Source organism: Oryctolagus cuniculus, chromosome 12, assembly GCF_051225735.1.
Source record: "Oryctolagus cuniculus isolate XC-2025 breed Fujian yellow rabbit chromosome 12, ASM5122573v1, whole genome shotgun sequence".
NCBI lineage: Eukaryota > Metazoa > Chordata > Mammalia > Lagomorpha > Leporidae > Oryctolagus > Oryctolagus cuniculus.
The window spans coordinates 91,102,068-91,126,430 of record NC_142878.1 but is presented as its reverse complement, the minus strand read 5'-3'; the positions used below and the strand labels follow the sequence as shown (position 1 = coordinate 91,126,430).

The following is a 24,363-nucleotide window of genomic DNA, read 5'->3' as shown; positions in this document are numbered from 1 at the left end:
AAATAATCCTGCTACCAGTGCTGCAGGGGTACGGGGAGAAACAAATGATGCAAACCTGTGGCTGTGTCACAGAGGTTTCTGAGGTGCATCCCGAATTTAAAAATACAAAATGTGAATCGCCCCACAGTCGGAGACCCTCTGAACTCTGAAATGATGCTGCAAGTGGAGAATTCTACACCTGACCTTCTGTGATGGGTTGCCGTCAAAATACAGGTGCACTGAGAAGATTGTATAGAATTACCCTCAGGCCGGCATTGTGACCCAGCAGGTGAGCTGTTGCTTGTGACACCAGCATGCCATATTGGAGGGCAGGTTCAAGTCCTGGCTGCTCCACTTCCTATCCAGCTTCCTGCTAATGCTCCTGGGACAGCAGCAGAAAATGGCCCAGGTGCTTGGACCCCTGCACCCATATGAGAGACCTGGAAGAAGCTCCTGGCTCCTGGTTACAGCCTGGCCCGGACTTGCCTGTTGCAGCCATTTGAAGAGTGAACCAGCAGATGGAAGAATCTCTTCTCTCTCTGTCTCTCCATCTTTTTCTGTTGTTCTGCCTTTCAAAGAAATAAATATTTTAAAGATTTTTTTAAATTGAAAAACAGAACTACAGAGAGAGAAAAAGAGAGAGAGAGAGATCTTCCATCTGCTGGTTCACTTCCCAAGTGACTGTAATGGCCAGGGCTTGGCCAGGCCAAAGCCAGGAGCCGGGAGCTTCTTCTTCTAGGTCTCCCACGTGGGTGCAGGGACCCAAGCACTTGGGCCATCTCCCACTGCTTTCCCAGCAGCATTAGCAGACAGCTGGATCAGAAGTAGAGCAGCAGGGACTCAAATCAGCAGCCATATGGGATGCTGGAGCCATAGGCAGTGGCTTTACCAGCTATGCCATAACACCTGCCCCAAATAAATAAATCTTTTTTAAAAATAAAATAAAATAGAATTACCTGCAGGCTATGTGTCTAAGAGGTACACAATCTTGCATTTGAACTTAGGTCCCATCCCCAAGATGTCTCATTATACATATGCAAATATTCCAAACTCTGGAGGGAGAAGTTCTGAAACACTTCTAGTCCCAAGTTCTTCCGATAAGGGCTACCCAGCCTGCGTATCCTCAGCGCACACTGCTCCCAGTCAGGTGGTGCAAAGACCCCCCGCATCCATCCGTGGGCGCTGTTTACGGAGAGGAAGAGAGAACATCACACACAAAATCCCAGTCCAGCTTCTGTAGAGGCCAAAGACGTCAGAATGTTTCTCCTAATGCTTTTCTTTCTTTCTTTAAGATTTTACTTATTTATTTGAAAGGTAGAGTTACAGAGAGAGAGAGAGAGAGAGAGAGAGAGAGAGAGATGGAGCGAGAGGTTTTCCAGGGAAGGACCCGCACAGCACCAAGACTGGGGAGTCCACTGTAGCCTCTGCGGAGTGACCTTGGGCAGGCTCAGCCAGACCTCCAAGTTCCCATGATTCATCGCTCAACGAGCAGTGACAGCATCCTCGGGGCGCACAGGACAGTGGCAGGAAATGCTGGTTCTGCCTGCACTCGTCCTGGCGCAGCTCAGCCGATGCCTCCGACTGATCTCGTAACTGAGAGCTGCCTCTGGGCGCTTGTCCAGCTGGGAAAAGTGATCCAGCTTCACCAGCCTGGCCCCTTGAGAATCGTGACTCGCCCATTGTCCAGTGCGGGATCTAGTAGCCAAACCAATAAATAGTTCATCTCAAGGCAGACAACCAGGGCTCTGGGCTTGGGGTGGAAACTTAATTTGCAGACGATCCATACATTATGTATCCACTGCCTTGACCTGATTCTGCCCTTGGCACTTGTGCCAGGATACCTGAAGGGAAGGTCAGGGAAGGGCGAGGGAGGGTGAGCAACAACAGGGAGGGTGAATGACCCGGCTTAGAGCTGTCCTCCCACATGGCAGGGGCAGGTTACCGCAACTTGATTCACCGGCGATCCTACTGCTTGGCTTATGAGCCCAGAAGGAAATCTTGCCTGACCCTGACTTTGAGACAGAGAATCTGAGGTTCTTAAAGGCTCGCTTTGAAACAGATCCAGTTGCTTCGGCAAACAGTTTACAGCTTCTGATAAAGGTAAACAGAGGCTTACCACGTGTCCAGGCATCTACCAAGAAAAATGAAACATCTGGGGTCCGGCACTGTGGGGTACTGGGTTAAGCCTCTGCCCATGACGTCAACATCCCTTGTGGGTGCCAATTCGAGTCCCGGCTACTCCACTTCTGATCCAGCTCTCTGCTATGACCTGGGAAAGCAGTAGAAGATGGCCCAAGTCCTTGGGCCCCTGCACCCATGTGGGAGACCTGGAAGAAGCTCCTGGCTCCTGGCTTCGGATTGGTGCAGCTCCCACCACTGTGGCCATTTGGGGAGTGAACCAGTGGATGGGAGACCTCTTTCTCTGTCTCTCCCTCTCTCTGTAACTCTGCCACTCAAATAAATATTTACAAAGAAAAGAAAAAAAGACACTTCTGTATCCACAGACTGTTGTCAATCTGTCCCCAATTGTTTCCAGCAACAACGGACAACCACAGAGTCTTTTTTTAAAGCCCTGCCATAGTTCTTGCTGAACCCACCCGCTGATCACAGCCCCAGTGAAACCCTCGCAGCTGTGCCTTGCAGGTGACAGCTTCAGCTGCATGCAGGGAAGAAGATCATGCTATTGACGCAGCATACGTGTGTGTGTGTGTGTGTGTGTGTGTGTGCAGCCGTGCAAGTGAATTCCTTAAGGACCCCGTATGGTTCTTCCCCTCCTGGAGTCATTACCTGACTTTGTTACCAGTTTTCATCCGAATCCATTGGGGGAATGGGGCGATTTTGTTTTTTTGGTTTTTGGCCAAGGAATCTCTCAATCCTGAAGGTTTTGTGAGAAGACACGGTGAGGAAGAGTCAGGGCCACTCACCACGATGGCGGAGAAAGGAGGAAAAAACCCGCAAGGAGTCTTCCTTAGAGCAACTGGAGGCCAGCATCTCCTGAGGGTGGATGCAGCCACACCGGCCGCTGGAGAAAGATGTGGCCTCCCCCTCGGTGACCTCCCCTCCCCCAGGTGCCTAGGACCCCTGAGGCCCGTCTTCGAGCCGCCTTCTGACTGCTGGGGCGTGGGTGATTCTAATCTTCTCCCAGGTCCTTGTCCCTTGCTAAGGTGAGACATGTATAAGGTGCACAAATAGGGACAGGGAAAGACAGAACACACATCCACACTCGAGTGTGGAGCACCCCCCGTGGAGAAATACCATCATGAGGGGGATACAGGATGGCCCAAAGCAGGGCAGGGGGACCTGACTGGCACCCCAGCCATGGACCATGGAGAAAGAGAGGACACCCCCCCATCATTGGCCCTTTTTTATGAGCTAGGGCGTGGTGCCTCTACATGGGTGAGAATTTCACCATACCTCCATAGAGTCCACGAGGAGCTTAATTTTCACATTTTCATGGCCTCCCCCACTAGAAGTGCCTGGATGAAAGAGGTGCATCCTGGGAAAGGGGACAATGTGATTGACAGGTAGAGGACTAGCATTCCACTGTGGCCTGCTGGGCCTTCCAGCTCACGTAGGGCCGATCCAGCTACCGGGTTACAGCACAGCAGATCCAGGCACGAGCCCTGTCCCCTGCCCCTAGAGGCGCCTTCGCCCAGCTTTCCCCCAGCCAGCCCCTGACTTCTCCTTGGTGGGTCCCAGCTCTGAGTGCCAGGGTCTGTGTGTCATACCGCCTGGGGGGTAGCTACAGTCTAGCAGGGGCCTTCAAAGCCACCTGGTGGCCGGCCCTCATGGGAAAGCATTTGGGGAAAGAACATTTTTCAAACTGGCTGGACAGCAAGGGTACAGGACAGGGAGCCAGGGCTGGCCCCAGGGGCAGGCTTTGCTTCTGACTCGCCATGGGACAGTCGGCTCTGGTTTGTGCAGCTGCAGAATCATGGAACAGGACAAGATGAAAGGCATCCCAGGGCGCTGCTGCCTTCCGCGCCTGCAATGCTTCTCTTCCCTCAGAGTAGCCCTACTTGTTTTGGAAAAACTCAGTGTACAAGAACTAGCCACCAAGACCAAAAAGGACAAAGAATAAAATAAAATAAAAGAAGACAGGGGTCGGCGCCATGGCTCACTTGATTAACCCTCCGCCTGCGGCGCCAGCATCCCATATGGGCACTGGGTTCTAGTCCCGGTTGCTCCTCTTCCAGTCCAGCTCTCTGCTGTGGCCCAGGAGGGCAGTGGAGGATGGCCCAAGTGCTTGGGTCTCTGCACCCGCATGGGAGACCAGGATAAGCACCTGGCACCTGGCTTCAGATCAACGTAGCTCCAGCTGTAGCAGCCATTTGGGGAGTAAACCAGCAGAAGGAAGACCTTTCTCTTTGTCTCTCTCTCTCACTGTTTAGCTCTATCTGTCAAATAAAAAGAAATAAGATTTATTTATTTGAAAAACACAGGCACGGGGGGGGGGGTCATCTATCCTCTGGTTCACTCCCCAGATAGCCACAACAGCTGGAGCTGGCCAATCCAAAGCCAGGAGCCAGGAGCTTCCTCTTGGTCTCCTACGTGGGTGCAGGGGCCTAAGGACTTGGGCCATCTTCCACTGCTTTCCCAGGCCACAGCAGAGAGCTGGATCAGAAGTGGAGCAGCCAGGTTTGAACCCACGCCTTTATGAGATGCCGGTGCTGCAGGCAGCAGCTTTACCCGACACACCACAGTGCCGGCCCCTAAAACAACTATTGAAAGCTGGGGACTGGATAATCCCAACGAACTTTCCCAGCTGAGACTTCCTGCTGCTGGTCACTGAAGTTGCCGCTCGGGAATGGGGGAGCATTTGCCCTTCGTACGTGCAGGGACTACGTCCCCTAGAGGATCACAAACAGGAGCCTGAGAACCTCTACTCGCTCAGTGCTCAAGCAGGTACCAGCTTCAGGTCCAAATTTCCAGACAGGTTGAGAACTCATGAAGACGGTGTTTTAGAGAGGCTGACGAGATGAGAACAACAAGAACCGATGATCCCGCCAGGCAGCTTGTTCATGCAGGAAGGCCCGGCTCCCTCCCCCCACCAGCTTAGACTTACCTCCCTCCACGCAGGGGGCAGCTGCCAGCACCAGGCGGAAGGCAGATTTGTTGGTATTTAAGGGATTGGAGGATTAAGTGGGCCAGAGATGCTCCCTCCACACAGCCTCATCCCAACAGCTGGACGCCCACTCCTGAGTGTTATTACATGGGCGATTACATCACGGGCACCTCCTGGCCCTCCCTCCAGGGCCCAGCAGCTTGTCCAGCCCGCAGAGGAGAGATTGGGGTCAGAGCAGGGCGCCTCGATCTTCTCCTGTGGTGTATCCAGAGACAAATCTGTAAGGCAGCCCCCGGGGTTACACCTAGGGGCTGTCCCAGCATTGTCGCCGCTGACCTTGGACCTACCGCTCCGGCTCAGGACTTTGTCTCCGCTGCCACGTGGGGGCATAACTGCTGCTCTGCTCAGGGGGCCCCCTGAGGCTTGATGGGAAAGGGCCCTAATGCAGGCAATCAGCCCTGCCGCCTGCAGTTAAGATGGATGAGCAGGTTCTGGCCCAGTGGGGAAAGAAGAGACTCCCAAGAAAAAAAGGAAAGAGAGAGAAGGAAACTCAGCTGGGCTCAAACCTCACACCAGGATGGAAACGCCAGGTCCAGAGAGGACCTATTGTGAACACAGTTGATTCTCCTGACTCACAGGCTCCCCACCCAAGGGCTCAACCAGCCACGGGTGGAAAATGCTTAGGGAAAATCCCGTGTGCACTGAACGTGGGGAGACCTTTTTCTTGTCAGCACTCCCCCAACAAGACCACAGAACAGCTACTTTCAAAGCACTAACAGTGTATTAGCTGTTACACGGAACCTAAGTCTACACGGAGGATACACATGTTCTGTGCAAGCCCCGCACCATTTGATACCAGAGACGCGAGCCTCTGGATTTGTGCTCCTGGAACCGACCCCTCGCGGTGCTGAGGGTCCAGTGTAAGGAGTCCCAGCAGGCGCCAGTGCCAGGCTCTGCTAGTGCGCATGCCTGTGCTTTATCAGACTTGATGAATCACATTTAACTCCATGCCTTCTCGCATTTCATCATCACAACCTCAGCGCAGTAGCAACAGACGTCCCCTGTTACAGAGGAGCAAGCGGAGGCCGTGTCACAGCAGGGCCGAAGCCCCAGCAACCTGCCCCTGCAGGCGGCGGTGGCCCTCCGTTCTCTTCTCAGAGGGATGCGGTCTCCTTCCGCCCTGGTTGCCTTCTGCCTTCTCCTGCCGCCACGTCTGCCCTTTGGGCACCCAGGTCTGGCCTTGGGTCCCTAGGTCCAACAGCCTTCCCGATCCACCTCCTGCTTACTGTTTCCAAGGAGACATCCTGATTTATCCTACGCCGGCCCTAACCCAGGGAGCACCTCCTCCATCCCCCACTTGCCTGCAGAACCCGCCCCACGTGACCGTGCCCGGCCCACAGCACGCAATCTGCCTCTGACCCAGCCGGGAAGTGCCTCTTCCAAAGCCACAAAGCCAGGAGCGGACTCTGCACGCCACCCCCACCCTGTAAATCCGTCCCCTCCCCGCTTTCCCACCCTTTATCCCACCAACCATTTCATTCCCATCATCAAAGCCACAGGGCTGACTTTTTTTTTTTTTTTTTTTTTGGACAAGCAGAGTGGACAATGAGAGAGAGAAACAGAATGGTCTTCCTTTTCCGTTGGTTCACCCCCCAGTGGCCGCTGCGGCCAGCATGCTACGGCCGGCGCACCCCGCTGATCCGAAGCCAGGAGCAGGTGCTTCTCCTGGTCTCCCATGCGGGTGCAGGGCCCAAGCACTAGGGTCATCCTCCACTGCACTCCCTGGCCACAGCAGAGAGCTGGACTGGAAGAGGAGCAACCGGGACAGAATCCGGCGCCCTGACATTTTAAGAGGAAACATCTCTCACCCGCAAAAGGGGCGCTGCGCAGAGCCTCCCCACGCCCCCACCACCACCCCAGCCCCGGGGCTGCCCGTACAAGACACCAGAAAATCCCACCCAGGCTAGCGCCTAACTCAGCCGCATCTGTCCCCAGGTCCCCACCGCGCCCCAGCCCAGCTCCCTCAAGACCTCAGCCAATCTAAGTAGCTAGGCTTCCCGCGTCCACACCCCAGGGCCGCCCCAAGAATCCCAGCCCCACTGGCTTGCTCGCCAAGTGCACGCCGCGCTCACCGCGCGGTCGCAGGGCAGAGCTCGCCACGCCCCTCTCCCCGCCCGCCCCTCAAGCCCCGCCCGCCCCTCAGGCCCCGCCCCCTCAGGCCCCGCCCCGGCCCTGCGGCCCTGCACGCTCCTCACAGGGCCCAAGGGCTCCTCGCCACGCCCCTTCCCGCCCCTTCGGCCCCGCCCTGGCCCTGCGGCCCTGCACGCTCCTCCCCGGCCCCGCGCTCGCCCGCTCCGGCCCGCCCCCGCGCTCCGCGTTCGTAATCGCCGCTGCCGGGCCAGCGGCGCCGGCGTCTTACTTCGGAAGGCGGGCCGGAGCCGGCCGGCGGGGCAGCCATGGAGGCCGCGGCGCGGAGGCGGCAGCACCCGGGAACGGCGGGCGGCCCCGGGGCGCAGCCGGGCGCCTCCTTCCTGCAGGCCAGGTGGGCGCGCGCCGGCAGCGGGAGCCGAGTCCCTGCTCGGGGACTGGCGGGGCGCGGGCGGCCGGCCCGACGAAGCGGAGCCTGGGGCGGGCCGGGCTGCACCGGTGCGGCTGCTCCCGCGCCCGCTCGCCCGCGCCCAGCCTCGGTGTTCCTCTCTCTTCCTGGGTGACCTCGGGCCCCGCAGGGCTGGGGAGCGCAGGGAGTTCCGGGTACGGGGAAGCGAGGGCGCTGCCTCGGCTCCCAGCGCACCTGCAGGTTCTGGGCCGCGTGGGACCTGGAGGCTGAGTTAATCGGGGTGCACTCCTGGCCCGGGGGAGCCCAGGGCGGGCCAGTGTGGCAGCGGGGAGGGCGCCTGGCTTCTCCCGGCCGCTGAGGCAGAGCGGGAGGGCGGCCTGAGCGACCAGCGGCACGAATTTCGTTCAGCGCGCGTTCAGCCCCGCGCTCCGATGTCCAGGCACCAAGAGGCGCGCAGGATGAAGCTTGGAGGGGCAGGAGCCCAAGTAGGAGTGAGAAGAAACCCGGGCGGCTCCCGGGAAGGGCAGGGCAAGAGTGTGGGGAAAAGCCTTTCGCAGTAAAAGGCCCAGACAGGACTCCGAAGTCAATGAATCTATGATAGCCAGCTATTTTTAAGTTAATTATTTTCTATGTCCTGCAAATGATGCTGTAAACATCCAAATAGAGAAAAAAAAAAAGGCTCCCCACTCCCGGGTGAGAGCCGGGGCTGCCGGGTTCTGAGGAGGTGCTGGCTCTTGGGGCAGGGTGAGACCCTGCGCCTGAGTTGGGGCTGGTGGGCGTTGGTGCCTCGCCCTGGCTCCTGATCTGGGTGGCTCGCCAGGGATGCTGCCTTCATCCCTTGGGCACCAGGGAGCCGTGGAAGGTTTGTGAGCGCTGGTACATTGCGCTCAGGGTGGGTCTTAGGAAGCCTGTGGTTTGATGTGGGTGAGGACAGGAGTCTGAGATAGTCCTTTGGGGCACCGTAGGCTGGATTTCCGTTTTTTTTGTTTTTTTTTTTTTTTTTTTTTGACAGGCAGAGTGGACAGTGAGAGAGAGAGACAGAGAGAGAAAGGTCTTCCTTTGCCGTTGGTTCACCCTCCAATGGCCGCCGCTGCAGCCGGCGCACCGCACTGATCTGATGGCAGGAGCCAGGAGCCAGGTGCTTTTCCTGGTCTCCCATGGGGTGCAGGGCCCAAGCACCTGGGCCATCCTCCACTGCACTCCCTGGCCACAGCAGAGAGCTGGCCTGGAAGAGGGGCAACCGGGACAGAATCCGGCGCCCCAACCGGGACTAGAACCCGGTGTGCCGGCGCCGCAAGGTGGAGGATTAGCCTATTGAGCCACGGCGCCGGCCCTGGATTTCCGTTTTTGCTTCGAAATGATTTACCAAACACAGTCCTGTGCCGCGTGACGTGGGTAGGTGGGCATCTCCGCTAGATGACAGGGCCTAGTGGTGCTGCCCTTAGTCTGTGTGATCTTTGCCCAGGAGCAACCCCCCCCATGCACCCCCCGTCTTTAAGGGACCCATGACCCAACTGTGTGCCTCCCGACTCACTCTCTGGTCTAAGCCTCGCTTTGGTCTCTGAGCTAAGTATGGTTTTATGGATGAGGACATAGGCTTGGGTGAGCTAAGGAGCCTCCAGCCTGGGCTGTCACTGCGGAATGGGTCCCCTGGGGCCTCTCCTCCCAGCCCGCCTGCCCACTCTTCTCTGCCCCTGGGGTGTCTCTACTGAGCCCCTGTCAAGTTGGGGGTCTCTGGCTGCCCTGAGCTGTGGCCGCCCAGAGAACAGCCTGTGGGTACCAGAGAGGATCTCCACTCTCTGCTGGGGCCACCCAGGTCTAGCCTGTCGCTTGGTTTTTGCAGTGGCTGCCGAGTGTCACTCCCAATGCACAGATTGAAAGACTGAGGCCCAGAGACATCGTGTCATTCCCTGTCAAGAGCCAGGCCCCAAGGCCAGGGCTCTGGTCAGTGCTGTCCATCCCTGCTCCTCCACGTTGGCTGCTGAGCAGTGATGAGCTTTCCACTGGCCAGCCTGGCCCTGGGGATGGTGAGAGGTAGCATCTCTCTCCCAGGGGTCTTCTCCCCCATTCGTGGGGTCTCTGGCTGTATCAGTGCTGCTCACGGCTGTAGGCGGAATCATCCTGTCCAGTTCCGGGTGTGCTTGCACGTCCTGTGCTGTGCTTCTCTTAGATACCTCTTGTAACAAGACGCGCACGACCTCACCAGGTAGCCGCTTCCAGGTACTGCCTGCTCTGCTGACAGATTTTGTGCATTGACAACACAGAAGTCAGAGTTTTAAAAGCAGTCGTGCCCTTCCACCCCTCCCTGGCACCAGAGACAACCACGTGAGCTGCTTTTCTATCAGAGTTAACTCAGATTTCTAAGTAATACCTTTATAATATAGCAAGTATTGTGTAATACTTTGTTGACAAGGCTCTAAGTTTTTGCATTAATTAATTCAACTACCATTCTTTTTTTTTTTTTTAAGATTTATTTATTTATTTGAAAGGCAGAGTTGGAGGTGGGGAGACAGAGAGAGAGAGAGAGAGAGAGAGATCTTCCACCTGCTGTTTCACTCCCCTAATGGCCGCAACAGCCAGAGCTGGACCGACCTGAACCTATGATCTTCTTCTGGGTCTCCCACGTGGGTTCAGGGGCCCGAAGCACTTGGGCCATGTTCTGCTGCCCTTCCAGGTCCATTAGCAGGGAGCTGGGTTGGAAGTGGAGCAGCCAGGACTTGAATTGGAGCCCATCTGGGATGCCGACACTGCAGGCAGCAGCTGTACCCACTGCACCACAGTGCCAGCCTCCCTAACCACAATTCTTGAGGTTAACTCCCATTTTACAGATGACAACATTGAGTCCCAAGAAGTTAAGTCTATCTCAGGATCTGCTTAGTGAGTGAGCTGGAACACAAACCCGGCTGGTCTCCAAAGTCCACACTTTTAAAAGCTACGCTCAATTGCTATTTCTTGGTTTATCGATTTTAAATATTACCTCCTGCCTTCCTGCCTTCCTGTTATGAATTGACTCGCTTATTACCTCCCCTATCATGTGGCCTTGGCAGTTACTCCTTGCTTGGCTCAGCCATAGGTAAGCTTGACTCCTTTTAAAAAGAGACTGTTAGCCCCCCACCGTAACCCTGCCCTTTTCCCCCCACTTGTCACCTCTAGTTTTGCTTTCATGTTGTCAAGGTTGGCAGCATCTACTTGCATTTCAGCCATAATTATCTTCTACATTTTGTTTGAAGATTGATTCTAAACCCCGAAAATCAATGTACAATGTTACATTATTTAAGTCATGTAAATGTTATTCCCTTCAGAACCAAGTAATGATTAACAGTTACATTTGCTTTCTAATAAGGCTTTTGGTTTTCCTGGGATTTGTCATGGCCTTTATTTTCCCCCTACCTCTTGTTATTTGCTCGTTTTGTTCAAACTTGCAGTCGTGTCTGGTATTTCATCACTCAGTGTGCTGAGCCACCGTCCTCCCCTCTGCAGTCCCCTCTAACGGGTCCCTGCTCAACATCTCCAGGACGAATTACTGCCCTTTTTCTCCTGGGCAGCCCTCCAGGTGCGGCTGATTGCCTGGACTACTGGACGGTGTGCGCTCCCCAGCTGTCGGGGTGTCGAGTTTCCCATGTGGGAGACTTGCAAAGTTGTGGAAGGGAGCAAAGCCCACAGCCTAGCTTCAGGTTACCTGTCTCTGCACTTTTCCCATGGTTCTCCACAGCAGTTGAGGGGAGACTGGGAGCGAGGGCTGCTGTCCTGAGCTGGGGATCCGTGTGTGGAGTCAGGAACTTGGGGCAGACTTGAGCCTGATCATTCCAAGGACAGGGCCTTTGTCTGTGTGACCTCCCTCCCACGGTCAGAGTCCCAGGAGAAGAGAGCTGGGCAGATGCTGCTCTGTCCTGATTCCTAAGCTGGCTGGCTGCCCTTGCCATCTGGGTTTTGCTTGTTTCCGTTGCTTTCCTACCGTACTAAGTGAGATTGGACTGATGCTAGGGATTCCCACTGACCCAGGTCCTTCTCGAGGTAGAAGAGGATGTAGGAACTGAGCCCCTAGCCCGGGCTGGGTTCCACCTGTGTGAGCGTTTCACCGCTATAATGGACTACCTGAAGCGAGCTACTTAGGAGGGAAAGACAGGTTCAAGTCCAAGATCAGGTGGCTCCACTGGTTTGGTGTCTCGTGCAGGTGGCAGATGGCATTGGCAGGACAGCTGTGGGGGAAGGATCAGGGACAAGCCAAGAAGCAGAGAGAGAGGGAGAGGGAGAGGCTAGGCCCCACACAGCCTTTATAACCAGTCTTCTCTCACAAGACTTGCCATCTGGCGTGAGCATTTGGTGCCGCTACATAGACAGTGCTTGGGAAGCCTGCATCCCTTATCTGATTATTTGGGTTTGGTTCCACTTCCAATGCCCCTCCTGCTAACAAGCACCCTGGGAAGCTGCGGATGATGACCCAAGGACATGGGTCCTTGCCACCCACGTTGGAGACGCAGGTTGAGTTTCAGGCTCCTGGTTTGGGCCTGGTGCATCCCTCGTTGTTGGAGGCACTTGAGGAGTGAGCCGGTAAGTGGAAGATCTCTTTCTCTCTGTCTCTCTGACTTTCAAAAATAAAATGAAAATGAGTAAAGAAAAGAATTACCATTGGAGGGCATGACCCCAGGACCTCCCACACACCATGACTGGATGGAGTTTCCGCCCTCTGTACCGCTGGCTTAGGAACTTTGGGGTTTCGGTGTCTGTGTGAGTTCGGGTGTCAAACCACGTTCCAATCACAGTAGTCCCATACCTTGCAGAGACGCACGGCTAAGTGCTGCCCGCAGGAATCCAGAGTCCCTTTATTTCCTGTACCAAGCCTCCCACTCTCAGCCCAGCGTGGAGGTTTCAGACTCTTAGCCTCCTGCTCCATCCAAGCGCGTCTGGCCTGGAGGCTTCCACTGTCTGCTTCCTGAAGAGGAGCGGGCAGGCTGGGTCTCCATGCTGGTCATCACCAGTGCTCCCAGGTCCTCCCTGAACTTCTGCCCCACCTGGAGACCCCGCTGGACCCCGCCCCCATCCCTCCCTCCACCGCCGGGAAGCCTGTCTTCTTTTCTCAACTCCAAAGAGCCGCTCCGGCTGCCACCTCCTGGCCTCTGATGCTGCGCACCTGCTGCTTGTCTGCCCGCTTCCCTCTGCTCAAACACCCGCGCCCAGGCTGCCTTCCTTCCTGCGGGCCTGCCTGCTGCTCCAGGCCATGTGAATCCCACTCTGATCTCCTCGTTCTCCATGCGGCTTATTATAATCATCAAAAGCAGAAGAGCAGGGGTCTTGCGTGCATAGAGGCCCAGGTCTGGAATTCGTGCTAGTCCGTTTCCCACCCTGGTTGCAGAGGACAGCCAGTATGGGTGGCAGCTCCCTCGGCAGAGAGAACGGGCCAGCACAAATGGGGCTGTCTGTCCCCCCACCCCAGCCATCGCTGGGGAGAACCTTGGCCACAGGTCCTGGGAGCAGCAGCCACAGAGAACAAGGAGTCTTTGCACCAAGTCCCTCTGGCCTAGCCTACATCACACAAACATCGTGTGTTCGCAAAAGCAGCAGGAGGGAGCAAATAGGCTGACCAAAGGAGCAGTCGCTGAAGCTCCGGACTGCGTGGCTGACCTTGGCCAAGCACTTAACCCCTCTCAGCCCCTGCTGCCCGTCTGCAAAGCAGGAGATGAGAGCCCCTGCCAGCTGGAGGAACTGAGGATGAGCTGATGTGGGTAGAGCTCCTGGCCTGGCATGCAGTTGGTGTGCAATAAGTGCTGGGGACAGGAAGACCTGGTTGACCCAGGGAAAGCCTGTTCCACATGTACCTGCAGCCAGATGATGAGGTCGCCCAAGAGCTGGCCTCCCAGTCCCGGTGCCCCATCAGCCCAGGGAGCGTCACCCCTGGAATTCACTGAAAAGGTTGCTGGGTATCAGAGGGAAGTTCAAGGTGCCCGGGAGCTGCTGTTTGCCACTAAAACAGGAGTAACTGGTAACTGTGCTGGTTTTAGGTAAGTTCACACTGAGTGTGAACCAAGGGCCCAGCTCAAAGTGCGGAGGGGTACATGATCCATGTGCTTGCCTCTTCTGGGTATAAGGGGTTGCTGTAGGGCCATTGTGGTGGCACTGCAGGTTAAGCTGCTGCCCTGCAAAGCCGACATTCTGTGTTGGAGCACCAGTTCAAGTCCCAGCTGCTCCGCTTCTGATCCAGCTCCCTGCTAACGCACCTGGAAGATAGCAGAATATGGCCCAAGTGCTTGAGTCCCTGCACCCACATGGGAGACCCAAATAGAGTTCCTGGCTCCTGGCTGTTGCAGCCATTTGGGGAGTGAACCAGTGGATGGGTGGGCTCCCTGCATTTCTTTATCTGTCACCCTGCCTTCCAAATAAATTTTAAAAGCCTCTTTTTAAAAGTGGTGGGCAGCACACTCCCCTGAGGAAACAGTAGGCTGCTCGTCACTGGAGGGGTGCACGTAGTAGAGGGGACATTATGAAGAGGTTCTGGACACTGATGGGGAGACGGAATGGGGGGAGAACCTTAGGGTCACCTTATTGAGGGCCCGCATGGCCCCATGACGTCATGGCCAGACTGAATGAGCAAAGCACTCCTTGGAGTAGGGCTGGCAGATTTTCATCAGGGAAGCCTCCCTGGAGGAGGTGGCATCTGCCCTTGAACTTCAGTGTATCTGTGACCAGCAGGTGGCTGACTGCTTTGCCGACAAAGATCCAAGGGTGTTTCAAAAAGTCCGTGGAAAATGGAAAGATGAGTTTATTTTGGTGCAAAAAATTCTGGAATCCATACCCTTTTCATAATAGTCATTTTTCATGACCTTTTATTTTTTTATCTGAGAAAGAAAAAGAGCGTCCCCACCCTGTCATTCACTTCCTGATGTCCTGAGCGCTGGGGCTGGGCCAGGGCCAAAGCCAGGCGCCGAGGACTCAAATCGTCCTCCCGCGCGGGTGGCGGTACCACCGCTGCTGCCGCCCAGGGTCTGCATTAGGAGGAAGCTGGAGCAGAGAGCTTGAACCAACAAGCAAACCCAGGAGCTCTGATGTAGCACACGGCATCTTAATTAACTGCGAGGCCCAACACCCACTCCCATTTTTCCAGGAACTTCTTTCTTTTCATTTATTTGAAAGGCAGAGAGACAGGAAAGACCCTCCATCCACTGGTTCACTCCCCACATGCCCGCCATGGCCAGCGCTGTGACCCTAGGCGAGTTACTTAGCCTGTGGGGCCTTGGTTTTCCCACGTGCACAGTGGGGGTGACATTCCAGCCCCTCGGGAGTCCTGTGAGATGGAGAGGATGACGTGAGGCGATACACGAGCAGCCAGCAACGCGCCCAGAACACAGCTGCCTGCCTGGCAGTTATGGCGGCTGCGTGGCAGAGTCCTTCCGGGTCACAGGGCAGCTGGAGTGGCCCCACCCCCTCCCCAGGACGCCGACTGCAGATTCCCGGGGCGCAGTCGCGGGTCCCCTCCTGCCTCAGCCCCCGAGCGCTCCGAGCTCGTCCCCCAAAGGCTCTAGCAGTCTCTGGAAGGTTCTGGCCGCCGCGGCAGCAGGCGGGGGAGGAGCTGATGCATTGTCCCCTTCCTTCCCAGACACGCGTCGGCGCAGGCTGATGACGTCGAGCCCACGGCTCCCTTCCACCTCGACCTCTGGGTCTACTTCACACTGCAGAACTGGGTGCTGGACTTCGGCCGGCCCATTGCCATGGTGAGTGGGCAGCTGTGGGCAGCCTTGCCCGGCATCCAGGAGACCCAGGGCACCCGGGCTGAGCCGCATGGCCTGCACAGGTCACTCCCTGTCCCTCAACACGGAGAGATGGCCTTCAAGACGTCCACACCTTCCATTCCATCACTGTGGCCCGCCTGGCAGTGGCAGCACACTGGGGAGGGCGAGGCCGGACAGTCAGGCTGTGCCTCCCCCCAAGTAGCTTCCACCTTTTGTAAAAAAACAATGGTCAATGTTTTTGCAAATCTCTATTTTCATCTCCTTGAAAGGCAGAGCAGTGCCTTTCACTAGATCACTCCCCGAATGCCCGTAACAGCCATGACTGAGCCAGGCTGCAGACAGGAACCCAGGACGCCATCCGGGCCTCCCACAGGGGTACAGGGGCCCAGGGGCCCAGCTCCTGAACCATCGCTCAAGGCACCCCTTGAGCCAAGGGCGCATTAGCAGGAAGCGGGAGAGGAAGCCGAGGCCACATGCCTGGAACTGGCACTCCAGTATGGGATGCACACAACAGCCACCCTACCCCTGCACCCCCGCACCCCTGTCCCACAGCCTCTGACTTGAAGCAGGTGAACAGGTTTAGCCAAGTCACCTACCCAGACAATGGACTAAACAACAGGGCATCCCCATTGCATGGGGCTGCTGTTATTTTCCTGTAGGGGAGATTTCATTTTAGCGCCATTTGGTGAAACCATCCCTTCCGCCCCGCCACCCCCGGCCTTCATATGTCAGGGGACAGTGCGGGGTCTCCACACACAAAGGGATTGATACTGAGAGCTCCGAAGCCCCTCACTTGTGATAAATTGATTTTTAAAACTGCGTGGGATAGCACCAGATGTCAGCTGGCTTTCTATGTGTGCGTCCAGGGTAAAAATCACATGTCTGGTGCTGAAGCTGGTGCCTCGTACATGCCAGTGATAACACAACATCGCAAAGTCTGGCAAGGTAATAGCTAGTACCTACAATAGTGCCTCACGCAGTTAAGTCCTCAAAACGTTGTTGTTGAATTAACAACAATGATGAAAGGTAACACTAGCAGTTAGCATTGAGTGCTGCTTCTCTTCTAAGCTCTTCCTGTGTTCAAGTTTATTTAATTCTCATACCCGCAGTGTTACCAATTCCAATTTTATAGCTGAGGAATCTTGAAGACAGAGACAGAAATGGGCTCAAGTGGAGGAGCCTCCATCTGAATCCCCAGAGCCTGCCACCTCCTCTGGGAGAGTCAGCTCTGTCACCTACGCACATCAGAACAAACCTCGGGAGTGACTTCAGTGTCCAGCAGTAGGGATGGGGAAATGAGTTTTGCGATCCAACTTGAAGGGGCTCCAGCCCAGCTTCCTGGACACCAGTGTCCGGGAGTTAGGGCAGGTGCTGGCTGCCCTTTCTGCAGACCTGCTGTGACTGTGATGTAACTGGGACTTTTTGTCAGAGTATACATTTACAAAGCTCACTGTAGAGGCCGGCGCCGGGGCTCACTAGGCTAATCCTCCGCCTTGCGGCGCCGGCACACCGGGTTCTAGTCCCGGTCGGGGCACCGGATTCTGTCCTGGTTGCCCCTCTTCCAGGCCAGCTCTCTGCTGTGGCCAGGGAGTGCAGTGGAGGATGGCCCAAGTGCTTGGGCCCTGCACCCCATGGGAGACCAGGATAAGTACCTGGCTCCTGCCATTGGATTAGCACGGTGCGCTGGCTACAGCGCACCAGCCGCAGCAGCCATTGGAGGGTGAACCAACGGCAAAGGAAGACCTTTCTCTCTGTCTCTCTCTCACACTGTCCACTCTGCCTGTCAAAAAAAAAAAAAAAAAAAAAAAAAAAGGGCCTGCGCCACGGCTCACTAGGCTATTCCTCCGCCTTGCGGTGCCGGCACACCGGGTTCTAGTCCCGGTCGGGGCACCAATTCTGTCCCGGTTGCCCCTCTTCCAGGCCAGCTCTCTGCTGTGGCCAGGGAGTGCAGTGGAGGATGGCCCAGGTGCTTGGGCCCTGCACCCCATGGGAGACCAGGAAAAGTACCTGGCTCCTGGCTCCTGCCATCAGATCAGCGCGGTGCGCCAGCCGCAGCGCGCCGACCGCGGCGGCCATTGGAGGGTGAACCAAAGGCAAAGGAAGACCTTTCTCTCTCTCTCTCTCTCACTGTCCACTCTGCCTGTCAAAAAAAAAAAAAAAAAAAAAAACCAACTCACTGTAGAAACAAACTACACATTAAAAGTAGCACGTGGTGGTTCCAACACGAAGAACAGTTCTCTGCATTCACCCTGGACAGTCTGGGGCACATCCTTTCACTCCTCTCTCTGTTCATACCAGCAGATATTTTCTTGACCTAAGTGAGATTTTTTTTTTTTATATTATACACCACCTGCACTTGTGTTATGGATGTCTTTCCATGTCAGTACACGAAGGTATCATTTCTGTTCATGGCTGCTTAACCTTCCACGGTAAAAATGAACCATTAAGTTATTTACCTGGTCCTGTTAAGTTGAGGAGTCAGCGACCTCTGGGACTTTGCTGTCACAAAGAGGATCTCAGCAAACATATGTTTTAATACAGGTAAAGATAGGGCTGGCATTCATTGACAGGGACTAGCATTGTGGCACAGTGGGTTGAGCCACTGCCTGCAGTGGCAGCATCCCATATGGACACCAGTTCAAGTCCTGGCTGCTCCACTTCCGATCCAGCTCCCTGCTAATGTACCTGGGAAAACAGCAGAAAATGACCCAAATACTTGGGCCCTGCTATCCACGTTGGAGACCTGGGTGGTGTCCCAGGTCCCTGGCTTTGGCCTGCCTTTCAAATAAAAAAAAATAAATCTAAAAAAGAAAAGGAATTCATAAGGTGGGTGTGGTGGCACAGCCCACATCCCATATCAGAGCACCTGCAGCTGAGTCCTTGCTCTGCTTCCAAACCAGCTTCCTACTGACACACCCAGGGGACAGCAGATGATGGCCCAAGCCTTTGGGCTCCTGCTGTCCACATGGGAGGCCCAGATGGAGTTCCTGGCTCCTGGTTTGACCTGGCCCAACCCTGGCTATTGCAGGCATTTGGGGAGTGAACCAGGGCTTGCAGAATCTCTCTCTCTCTCTCTCTCTCTCTCTCACACATGCACACACACACACTATGCCCTTCCAATAAATACGTAGATAAATAAAATGAAAAGACATTGCTGTTTGCATGTGTGCCAGGGGCGGGGCTGAGATCCCCCCATCCTGAGGGTTTCGTCGTTATGGTTCAGTGTTGTCTGTGGGGCGGTTCTGAGTCAGAGGAGACACACACGTGATTCACGTGTAGAGCACGCGGCCTTCCCTGCTGTCCGCTTGGGCCCTGACTCGGAAGTGGCCATGCCTCAGAGCCTCCTCCACCCTGGGCCCGCAGGTATCCTGAGCCCAGAGCCCCTGGGCCGCCCTTGTGCTGCAGGTGGGGAGACCGAGGCCCAGGACCACCCAGTGGAGTCTGGACACGGCTGAGTCTGCTATCCAGGGGGAGGTGCACAGTGCGGTCGGCTCCGGGACTCAGTTTCCCCGTCTGAAAGCCCCTGCGCCCCGGGGCTACCGCAGCGCCCTAGAGACCGTGGCGGGAATGACGCACGCCTGTGTGGCCCCCAGCAGAGTTGGGGAGGGGGACACTGGCCGCCCAGGGCCTCACGGGTCCAGGCCTGTGTCATCGCCTCCCCCCGCCCCTCCACAGCTGGTGTTCCCTCTGGAATGGTTCCCCCTCAACAAGCCCAGCGTCGGAGACTACTTCCACATGGCCTACAACGTCATCACACCCTTCCTCTTGCTGAAGGTAGGCCGGCCCGCCCCTGCGCCCTCCCGCCCCCGGGGTCTCCTCCTCCTTCCAGCAGGGGGCAGGTGCCAGGCTCGCCTGCTGCTGGGGTGAGCGCGGGATGGGCCAAGGGCCTGGGGCCGGTAGACAGGCCTGCTTGGGAAGCCACGGGAGGTGTGAGGCAGAAGGGAGTGGTTGAGCCGGCGCCGTGGCTCAATAGGCTAATCCTCCACCTTGCGGCGCCGGCACACCGGGTTCTAGACCCGGTGGGGGCGCCGGATTCTGTCCCGGTCGCCCCTCTTCCAGGCCAGCTCTCTGCTATGGCCAGGGAGTGCAGTGGAGGATGGCCCAGGTGCTTGGGCCCTGCACCCCATGGGAGACCAGGAAAAGCACCTGGCTCCTGGCTCCTGCCAGGATCAGCGCGGTGCGCCGGCTGCAGCGGCGGCCATTGGAGGGTGAACCAACGGCAAAAGGAAGACCTTTCTCTCTCTCTCTCTCACTGTCCACTCTGCCTGTCAAAAAAAAAAAAAAAAAAAAAAAAGGGAGTGGTTGAGGTGTCCAGGGAGAGCTCAGGGACCCACTGGGAAGGTGGGTGGGGACAGGTGGCTAGAGAGGCGGTGATTGGGGCATCATGGCAGCAACAGCAGGGGCCCCGGCTCTGCATTGTGCAGTCAGGGGCTTCTAACGCCGCCCTCACCGCCCTCACCGCCTGCTGGCCCCTGGATTCCCCCCCCCCCCCCCCCCGCCAACTTCGCGTCACTTCGCTCAGTAGCACCTGCGTGCTGCCTCGGGCAGGCTGGCCCAGCCACCCCGGGGCACGGCTGGGGCCGGGGCAGGGCTCCTAGAGCCTGGCTCCCTGCACTGAAGGCCCGGCCGCCGCCTGCAGCCCCTGGGAAGTGAGAGGGGGCCCACGCCTCTCCGAGCGTTCGGGCTGGTGGGGGAGGCAGGACGCCGGCGTCTGGGGTCGAGGCTCATGCCGCCCCCACCCCGCCCCCAGCTCATCGAGCGGTCGCCCCGCACCCTGCCGCGCTCCGTCGTCTACGTCAGCATCATCACCTTCATCATGGGCGCCAGCATCCACCTGGTGGGCGACTCGGTCAACCACCGCCTGCTCTTCAGCGGCTACCAGCACCACCTGTCGGTCCGCGAGAACCCGGTCATCAAGAACCTCAAGCCGGAGACGCTGGTGAGGCCCCGCGCGCCTCCCGGGAGGCACCTGCCCCGCACCCTGGCCGCGGCCGCTGCTCCCGGGGCTCCCTCGGCCGGACGGCGGGCGGCAGGGGTGGCGGAGTGGCCCCTAACCCTGCTGCGCCCCCGCAGATCGACTCCTTCGAGCTGCTCTACTACTACGACGAGTACCTGGGCCACTGCATGTGGTGAGTGGCGGGCCCCGCGTGCAGGTGGGGGAGATGGCGTCCCGGGCCCTGCGAGCTCCGCCGCTGCGGTCCTGTCCTGCGCCGGCCTCCCCGCCGGCCTCGAGCTCCTCCCCCTTGCCAGCCGCAGTGCCCGCAGCGGCCACGAGGGGGCAGCACGCGGCTGCGGTCCCGCCCGGGTAGTCCCCGGGGCTGGGGGAAGGGCGCCGCCCTGATCCACACCCCCAGCCCACTGGGCAGGGCGTCTTCGGTCACTTAGGGGAGCTCTGCTCGGGCTCCCCTCCTCGGGTCGACAGAGGTCTGTCTCCCGCACCCCCGGGAGAGGGCTCGGACCCGGCAGAGGTGGGGTCTGGGCTGGGGGGAGCCGGGAAGGGGCCGGCACCGCAGCCTGCCATCTTCACCTGCCCCAGGCACGGAGAGCCGGTCCTCCCGGGCGCAGAGCAGTGGGGGAGGAGAGGGGAGGGGTCCCAGGCTGTGGCCCAACGTGGGTGGGAGGCTTCGCAGAGCCCCTGGGAGGCCCCGCGTGCTGGTGTCTCCCAGGCCAGCCCCCTGGGTGGGAGTGGGGGTGGGGGTAGGGGGGGTGAGCATCCTCTCCCCACGCACCTGCGTCCCCTGCACCTGCGCGTGCAGCCAGGGAGCCCAGGGCCCTCGCGTCCCGTTCCCGTCTGTGTTCCTGACCCCAGCCCGCATGGCTGGTCCGGGCCTGGCCACCCTGGGGACCAGGACACCCCGGGGGCGCCCTCCTGGGCCGTGGCTGAGGCAGGGCCCTCGCGTCCCGTTCCTGTCTGTGTTCCTGACCCCAGCCCGCATGGCTGGTCCGGGCCTGGCCACCCTGGGGACCAGGACACCCCGGGGGCGCCCTCCTGGGCCGTGGCTGAGGCGCCGTGTGTTGCAGGTACGTCCCCTTCTTCCTCATCCTCTTCATGTACTTCAGCGGCTGCTTCACGGCCTGCCGAGCCCACAGCGCCCTGCCCGGGCCCGCGCTGCTCCTGCTGGGGCCCAGCGGCCTCTACTACTGGTGAGTGGGGCTGGGCGCTGCGCGGGGGCGGGGGTGCAGGGACCCCAGGCTGCCTGCCCCGTGCACGGCCCAGAGGAGCCTGGCGCTCTCTGCCCCCTCCTGGGTCCCGGGCCGGCAGGAAGTGGGGAGGAAGGGCAGGGACGGCAGGGTCTCCATCCCGGAACTGAAAGGGTCCACCTCCAACACCGAGTCCCAGCACGCCCGCCGGCCTCGGTTGCCTCTTCTGTGAAACGGACGTGGTGACACCTGCCAGCCTCCCGCTCTGGAGACAGTGAGGACGGGGCGGACTGGGGGAGCCGTGGCCTTCGGGGCCCTCTCCTCTCTCCAGCTCCTCTTCCCGCCAGCCGGGATCCTGGCCTCAGCCTGACCCCCTCCTCTCACTTCTGCCCCTACAGGGCTCCCCACCCTGCCGCGGGGCTGTGAGCGTCAGGGAGGGCTTGGTGGACTGGGCCATCTCTGGCCAGAAATGCCCAGCCACTGGACAGGGCTCCCGCTGCCCGGGGCTGCCCCTACCCCCAGGGCCTCCCTCCACTTCCAGGGCCTCCCCCCACCCCCAGGGCCTCCCCCCACCCCAGGACCTCCCCCTCACCCCAGGGCCTTCCCCCCACCCCCAGGGCCACCCCCTCACCCCAGGACCTCCCCCTCACCCCCAGGGCCTTCCCCCCACCCCCAGGGCCTTTCCCACCCCCAGGGCCTCCCCCCACCGTCTGGTAGGGTCCCCCTGGGCTCAGCTCTGCTCTCCCTGAGGATGACTGAAAGGAGCAGGAGGCTTCTGGAGGGCACACCTGGGCCTGGGGTGCTTCCTGCTGCGTCTTTTCCACATTGTGCTGGTGCGGGGGCAGCGGCCCGCACTGAGCCGCACTTGGCGGAGTCGGAGGTGCGCACTGCTCCTGGCCGTGACCTGAGAGGTCGGGCCACACGTGTAGAGAAAATAGTCTCCAGGACCCGCCTGACTTCCCTGAGGCCATGCAGCCTGTGCACTGCAGGCTGCAGGTCCTGGAGGCAGGGGAGTGTCGCTGGAGGACCCAGGTCTGAGGCTGCCTTGCAGCCTTCAGGGAGACAGTGAGGACAGCTTCCACCAGCGGCAGCTGCGCTTCCAGACTCAACAGCCAGCAGGAACCGAGTGGGTATCAGGAATGCGGCAGTTAGCAATAGGGAGGGGTGGAGAGTGTGGCAAACCACACAGCAGTGCTCTCTAAAGGTGGCAGCTGCTTTCTCTTTTTGTTTTTCTTCTTTGTTTGTTTTTAATTTTTATTAAAGAGATAGAGACGGAGAAAGCTCCTATCCGCTGGTTCACACCCCAGATGCCCACAACAGCCGAGCTTGGCCAGACTGAAGCTAGGACTTAGAACTCAGTCCAAGTCTGTGAGTGGCAAAATCCCACTTCCTGAGCTGCCACCGAGGGTGTGTGTTAGCGAGGAGCTGGGGCTCCAACCCAGGCACACCCCCCCCCATGAGATGTGGGTGTCCCACGCGGCCCTAACCACCGCTGCGAGTGTTTGTCCCTCCTCCGCCTGTGTCACGGGGAAGCAGAACCCAGCGATCCACACTTTTAGGTGTTCTGGTTTCTTTTAGTGTTTACCTTTTTTAAAGAATTATTTATTTATTTGAAAGTCAGAATTACACACAGAGAAGGAAAGGCAGAGAGAGAGAGAGCCTTCCCATCCTCTGGTTCACTCCCCAAATGGCCATAATGGCCGGAGCTGGGCCAATCTGGAGCCAGGAGCTTCTTCTGGGTCTCCCACCTGGGTGCAGGGGCCCAAGGACTTGGGCCATCTTCCACTGCTTTCCCAGGCCATAGCAGGGAGCTGGATCGGAAGTGGAGCAGCCAGGACTAGAACCAGCACCCACATGGGATGCCGGCACTGCAGGTGACAGCTTCACCCAGCACACCACAGCACCGGTCCCTAATGTTTATTTTTCATTTACTTGAAACACAGAGACAATCTCCCATCTACTGGTTCACTCCCTAAATACAGCAGCCAGGACTGGGCCAGGCTGAGGCCAGGAGCCCAAAACTCAATCCAGGTCTCCCCCGTGGGTGGCAGGGACCCAAGCGCTTGAGCCCTCAGCTGCCGCCTCCCAGGCTCCTTAGCAGGAGGCCGAATCGCAGGCGGCGCCGCCGGGACTCAGACCAGCACGTCAGCGAGGAGTGGGCATGCGCTGTGCCCCCCCCCCCCCCCCCCCCGGTGCTACAGCTGCACCAGCCGTCAGGGAGGCCGGCTGAGAGGCGCTGCCGGGGCGGGGCCGCGGGGGCGGGCCGCGGTTGCCATGGTGCCCACCTCGCCCCGCCCCCGCCTCCCCAGGTACCTGGTCACCGAGGGCCAGATCTTCATCCTCTTCCTCTTCACCTTCTTCGCCATGCTGGCGCTCGTGCTGCACCAGAAGCGCAAGCGCCTCTTCCTGGACAGCAACGGCCTCTTCCTCGTCTACTCGTTCGCCCTCACCCTGGCGCTGGTGGCGCTGTGGGTCGCCTGGCTGTGGGACGACCCTGTGCTCCGGAAGAAGTACCCGGGCGTCATCTACGTCCCGGAGCCCTGGGCCTTCTACACCCTGCACGTCAGCAGTCAGCGCTGAGCCCCGCCCCGCGCCCCCGCGCAGGTGCACGGGGCCGTGGGGGGTTCGCAAAGCCCTGTGCAGAGTGGAATCGCGAGATCGGTTTATTTCGATGCAGAACATTTTTGAAATCCCTGCATATTTTTTTCATAATACACATTTTCCACGAACTTGTTGAGACCTCCTTGTGTGCTGTGTGTGTGCAAAACCAGTGTTTGAAGAGCATGGCGGGGTGTGCACTGTGTGCATGGAAAGGCGCACGTGTGTGCAAGAGTGTGTCAGGTGCTCTCCTGGGTTTGGATCTTTCCAGATGGAATCCAGTGTGGGGAAGCGTGTCC

General features: G+C 58.3%; 1 protein-coding gene across 2 annotated transcripts; it reads left to right on the top strand.

The window, feature by feature from the left end:
- Nucleotides 1–7,374: 7,374 nt before the first annotated feature.
- On the top strand, nucleotides 7,375–24,195 carry CLN6 (CLN6 transmembrane ER protein). Of its 2 annotated transcripts, none has more exons than XM_089310621.1 (7): nucleotides 7,375–7,586; nucleotides 15,193–15,307; nucleotides 19,001–19,099; nucleotides 20,076–20,264; nucleotides 20,399–20,454; nucleotides 21,347–21,469; nucleotides 23,264–23,627. In XM_089310621.1, exons 1-7 carry the CDS (start codon nucleotides 7,501–7,503, stop codon nucleotides 23,268–23,270), a joined length of 675 nt encoding a protein of 224 aa, XP_089166747.1. In that variant the 5' UTR covers nucleotides 7,375–7,500; the 3' UTR covers nucleotides 23,271–23,627. The 2 variants fall into 2 exon arrangements, with proteins under 2 accessions (XP_089166747.1, XP_017203415.4); XM_017347926.4 differs by lacking the exon at nucleotides 23,264–23,627 and adding an exon at nucleotides 23,776–24,195 and having other exon boundaries at nucleotides 7,381–7,586.
- The last annotated feature ends 168 nt before the right edge of the window (nucleotides 24,196–24,363 follow it).

Excerpts from the sequence above, each read along its gene's own strand:
- CLN6 (XM_017347926.4), top strand. The coding sequence starts at position 7,501 with ATGGAGGCCGCGGCGCGGAGGCGGCAGCACCCGGGAACGGCGGGCGGC. Across the intron at positions 20,265-20,398 it reads ACCTCAAGCCGGAGACGCTG|ATCGACTCCTTCGAGCTGCT; the intron begins GTGAGGCCCCGC and ends GCGCCCCCGCAG. Across the intron at positions 20,455-21,346 it reads TACCTGGGCCACTGCATGTG|GTACGTCCCCTTCTTCCTCA; the intron begins GTGAGTGGCGGG and ends CGTGTGTTGCAG.